General features: G+C 35.2%; 1 protein-coding gene across 1 annotated transcript; it reads left to right on the top strand.

The window, feature by feature from the left end:
* Nucleotides 1-1346: 1346 nt before the first annotated feature.
* On the top strand, nucleotides 1347-3941 carry LOC108462823 (receptor-like protein kinase FERONIA). Its single transcript, XM_017762723.1, has 4 exons — nucleotides 1347-2745; nucleotides 2867-3000; nucleotides 3098-3172; nucleotides 3666-3941. The coding sequence occupies exons 1-4, from the start codon at nucleotides 1347-1349 to the stop codon at nucleotides 3939-3941; spliced, it is 1884 nt and encodes a 627-aa protein (XP_017618212.1).
* Nucleotides 3942-5586: the final 1645 nt, after the last annotated feature.

The following is a 5586-nucleotide window of genomic DNA, read 5'->3' as shown; positions in this document are numbered from 1 at the left end:
AAACAAAAGAAAATTAATTACAACTCTGAAAAAGAAAAAATGTTGTTTACTCGTAAGTTCCTATGGTTTTAGTAAAGAAAATCAATGGTTGAATAGAAATTTAAAGGTAATTTTAGAAAATAATTGCATAAATTTTTGTAAAACAAAACAAAATCTTTAAAAAACTAAGTTTTTTTTTCTTTGACTGATGTTGCTTTTGAGTTACAAATTTTTCCCTATTTATAGATTTTGATTCTAGTTTTTAAATTAATTTGAAACTTTTTATCATCAAATTTTAAAAATATTTAATTAATAAATTAATTTAGAACATTTTTATCGTCAAATTTGTATACGGACCATGCTGCATAAGTAGAACCCGTATAAAATTATACTTTTTTATTTGACATTAATTAGAATAAATTTTTTAATATTTAAATAGATATAATGTGAAACTGTTCTTATATTATCCAATTTTCAATATTAGTACCCATAATTTTTAGCAAAAAATTTCCAACTAAAATCTATACACTTTATTTTTTTTCTATTACTTTACTATCATTCTATACGCTTAGTTTTAACGCACTTCAGAGAATACATTATTCCCAAAAAAACGAGCAAGAGCCTTTCAAAGTGCGACTCGATTACCTAGAATAAATTGTAGCGTAAGATAAAGGCCAGAACTCTGGAGCAGGCTTCTAAGTCATTTTGCCATTTTTACTTTATTATTTTTCTGTGTGCTTTTTGATAAATACAACTAGCAAATTCACTAAAATCTCATCATGATTTTGTAGAATAAATAAATGGGAAATGGTCTGCCAGAAAAGAACAGCTGACTAAAGAAAGTAAAGTTACAAAAGGATACAAACGTTCATGTACCTTAGCTTAATTGTCATTATTTGTCATCTGGCTGGTATCCATGAACATTATAGCAGTTTTAAAAATCAAAATCTGGAGAAACTAGACCCATTCATAATGACCAGCCAAAGTCATGTTCATTGCAAAAAGTCATTTTGCCAGTATTATCTGGTATTGTTTTTAGGCCATAATCACAACTATGAGCTGGTGCTTAGCAGATGTAAATCCTTTGTTTGTAGGCAAGGCAGCGTTGAATTCCTTGCAATGCAAGGTCTTCTATTAGTTCCTATGGTGCTGAGCAGCTAGAACGACATGGACTTTGGCTTAATATGAACATTTAATTCCCTTTCACATAAACTTCATTGCAAATACTTGGAAGTGACCATCATAGTTGCATGAAGACTTAATTTAACCAGAAAAGATAGCTGACATTATATATATTATAGGAATGAGTAACTTTGCATGCATTGGGAGAAACTAAAATCAGATAGAATGATCATTATTCACTTGAAATGCATGTACATGTTTATCTATCTGTATTTTCATATCCTTCACTACCAAAAACTAGATCAGCAGATGAATCGGCTTACTTTCCATTAGAAACCATTCTTCTCGACTGTGGTTCTTCGGCCTTGCGAGCTTTATCTTACGATGGCTGGAATTGGACCAACGACAGCTCACATTTTGGGGCATCTAACTCCGAAAGTAGCTTCGCCATGTCTAGAGCCTCTTCAGAAGAGACCTCAGTGCCTGACGTTCCTTACATGATTGCTAGACTCTTCCACTCCATGTTTATTTACACCTTCAATGTGACCCCAGGTTCGAAATTCATTTTTCACTTCTATCCCGATTCTTACATGAACGTCCATGCCTCAAAGTCTTTTCTCACAGTCACTGCTGGAAACTATACTCTCTTAAGAAACTTTAATGCCTACCTCAATGGCAAGCACATCAAATCAGCATACTTTTTCAAAGAGTTCATCGTTCACGTAGAAAATCATACACTAGACTTAACATTTAGCCCTACTACAAATGCTTCCGGTGGTTATGCTTTTGTGAACGGGATTGAAATTGTTTCGATGCCACTTAGTCTCTATTATCAAGGCAACAATGTATCTGCAATGAAGACAATGCATAGAGTTAATGTAGGTGGCCAAAGAATACCTCCCAATGAAGACACCGGGATGTCCCGCAGTAGGGCAATGGATTCAAGTTACATCTTTGGAGAAGCTTTTGGAGTGGAGAATTATAAATTTGATGCTTCTATCACATACCCCAAAGAAGTACCAGCATACATTGCACCTCAAGGAGTATATGAAACAGCCCGTTCAATAGGTTCGGTTCCTGAGATCAACATTAACTACAATTTAAGTTGGACTTTCCCTCTTGACCCTAGTTTCTCGTATCTTATCAGGCTTCATCTCTGTGACATTTCAAGGAACATAGCAAAGACAAACCAAAGGGCATTCGATATATTCATCAACAATCAAGTTATCGAAAGAGGAATCGACATCATTGCATTGACATATGGCAATGATATTCCTTTATATCGGGACTTTACCATTTTGATTCCTAATCTAATTATGAAGCATGACCTATGGCTGAAGTTACACCCAAACCTCCAAAGAAAGCCTCAATACCATGATGCCATCTTAAATGGAGCGGAGATTTTCAAAGTGAGCAATATTGATGGAAACCTTGCTGGACTCAATCCTTCACTCAAGAATGAATCTAGCGTTGATGGTGATGAGCCATCTTTCAGTTCAAGTTCATCGAGAACTTCAACCGAAGCAATACTTATCATCATTGGCAGCTTCCTTATTCTTGTCCTTGCAATATCCCTTGGCGTTTACTTGGTTGCTTTCCTGCGTAGGAGAAACTTAGAATGGACAAAGAAGGAGAATACTAGAAGTTCGTTGCCCTATCGTTCTTTTTCCATTGGAAATTGATAACTTTAATAAGGAAAATCTTATTGACAGGGGTGCATTTGGTCTAGTTTATAATTGTTACATTGATCATGGAAGTATTGCAGTCACCATCAACCGATTGATTCAGGCAATACCAAAACAAGAGTTGTATATATTTAATGTAGAGATAAGAATACATCATCATGTTCGCCATCAAAATCTCGTTCAGTTGATTGGTTATTGCAAGGAAGAACATGAGGTCATCCTCGTATATGAATCCATGCCTAACGCCACCCTCTTTTGAGTGTCTTCATTTTGCTGATCAAAGGCAGTAATCTACTCTTTCATGGAACCAGCGTGTTGAAGTTGGCATGTATGCAACAGATAAAGCAACCAAGGGCAGAGCATGCAACATAAGTTATGCGGATAAAGTATGAAGAAGCAGATTAAGCCGCACTTACAGCACACAAAGTACATACAGTCCAAGTTATGTGGATAAAGTATGAAGATGAAGCTGCTGTAGTATTTCCGGATGAAGTACATGCAGCTACTGAAGTTGATTTGCATGTTGCAATGTGCAAGCGGTGCAAGTAAGTCTAAAAATAATAAATATGTTAAAGCTGACCAGCTTATGACTGGTATATGTAGTGGCAGTATGCCATCTTCTTTAATTAATGAATTTCAATTGAAATCATTCAAAAAAAATACTCTCTCAATTTTTGCTTTCTTTTACCAAGAAAAATTCTGTTTATTTATCCTGTAAATATCGAGCCTTTTGAAGCTCAATCTTCCTTCATTCTTTATCCGAATTTATTACGCTGTTGCTCAAGTTCTTGACTGAGCTTCATACTTTCTCCGGATAAATTGTTCAAAAACTCAACACAGCAGCTTGAAATCTGTGTTAGAGCTGCTTGATGCCTACAGGCCCGACACTATCTCCACTCTGCTATGGCATATCCCATAATCCATGGTGACATCAAGACCACCAACATCTATTTAGATAGGAACTGGATGCCAAAAGTTTCAGGTTTTATGCCATCGAGATTAGCCTTGGCAATGTCATCCAATAGCTGTATTAGACCCAACATGAAGGGCTCCACTGGATACCTGGATCCTGAGCATTACTGGCTTCAAAATCTAACAGAAAAATCTGATGTGTTTTCATTTGGAGTGGTGCTGCTGGAAATACTTTCTGGATAGCAAGCCATGGATCCAAAGCCTGATGCTGCTAAGACCAACCATCGTGAAAACTTGGTTCATCAGGCATTAACTTGCATCGAGAAAAATGAGGTTGATCTACTAGTGGATCGACATTTAAAAGGAAAGATAGGGCCAGCATCACTTGCAAAGTTTGTGGAGATCCTAGACAAATGCTTGGCTGATGAAGGGGTGAATCGACCATCAATGATCGAGGTGCTTTGCAACGTAGAGTTGGCACAGCAGCTACAATTGCATGGTCTTGAAACCTCAAATGGATCAGCTAAGTACATGGTTTTTCACATCAGCTCAAATTTGATGGAGGGACTAGAATTCTTCGGTGTAGGCTGTTGAAACTTTAAGGCCATTAATCATTCAAGCTTGGCTTATAGTTTATTGTGTTATACTAAACAATACTGCTTTTTATGGGGGAGTAACAGAAATGATTTAATCCAACAAATCGGACATTCCTATTTTTAGTCAAAAACATCATTTTGCATAATACTTTCTACGGATCAATTTGAATGAACCATGAACAGCTAACTATAGGTTTTAAGCATTGTTACCATGTATTAAATATTGGGTTTTCTGTCGTTTTATATTCAAGTTCCACTCATCCACCTATTACCAATTTGGTTTTAGGTAATTCTTAACAATTTGAGACCACCGTCTTATGAGAAAAGCTGGATAGAGTGATAATTGATAAAGATAAACATGTAATACCTAGAAAATAGCCTATATCAGTTTTAAATTAATGGTGGCAATCATGACATTGGAGTTGTTGGGCCGTGGGTGGTGCGACTATGTGGGAGCCCACTTCTATATGTGAAGGCACAAATAGTTTGTAGGATTGCTGAAAAAAAAAACTTGTGCAACAAGTCAAAGAAAAAAAAAAGAGAAAGGGGAGGGAAAATAGTTTTTTACACATACTAGCCTTCGTATTTTCTTTGATCGAAGGTTCATTTGGTGTTCATTGGAACCGATTTTATGACGGTAGATAGTAGACTGGAAGATCTGTAATGTGTACAGTCTGATTTTTGTTTGGGATACTATATCTTTAGGTTTTCGGCTTTCAAAGTCAACCTCTTTTTTGTAATATTCTCAACTTTTCTAATAAAGTTTGCTTGAGATTAGTTGTTAGTAGCCTTATTTGAGTTGTATGCTGAAACACCCCATACTGGGTCCGATCACCAAACCCGAGTTACGAGATGCTACAAACAAACAAGTATATACTTGTTCAAATTAAACATCAACTAATCATCATTAAACATACATCAACTAATAAGAATGAAAACAGGACTATTTCGAGCTTTAAACTATGTAAAAATTAGATTCAAGCTTGTATATAGACTAAATTATAAAACTTTTAACTTTGCACAAATATAGATACCAAGTAAATAAGTATTGATACGAAAATATTTATCGATACCATTTTGACATTCTTCTAAATCAAGGTATCGATAAAAATTAGAAATTATTGATACTAAGAAAGTTATTGATTCCAAAATTATATTCTATCAATTTCGAAACTATTCATATGGTCCGGTATCGATACCTTTATCCATTTTATCGATTCTTTTATAAAAATGATCCAAAATCACAAGTTGAAAAGTCCAATTCATGGCCAAACCTAAAACTTATCTCATAG

This window comes from Gossypium arboreum, chromosome 13 (assembly GCF_025698485.1).
Source record: "Gossypium arboreum isolate Shixiya-1 chromosome 13, ASM2569848v2, whole genome shotgun sequence".
NCBI classification, from domain to species: Eukaryota; Viridiplantae; Streptophyta; class Magnoliopsida; order Malvales; family Malvaceae; genus Gossypium; species Gossypium arboreum.
Note: the sequence above shows the minus strand (reverse complement) of the source record. Positions and strands in the feature narration are given on the sequence as shown.

What these genes read in the sequence shown, in the direction of transcription:
- LOC108462823 (XM_017762723.1), top strand. Translation starts at nt 1,347, where the DNA reads ATGCATGTACATGTTTATCTATCTGTATTTTCATATCCTTCACTACCA. An exon ending in ATTGCAAGGAAGAACATGAG is followed by an intron (nt 3,001 to 3,097) that starts GTCATCCTCGTA and finishes TCATGGAACCAG; the next exon opens with CGTGTTGAAGTTGGCATGTA. An exon ending in ACATAAGTTATGCGGATAAA is followed by an intron (nt 3,173 to 3,665) that starts GTATGAAGAAGC and finishes TGATGCCTACAG; the next exon opens with GCCCGACACTATCTCCACTC.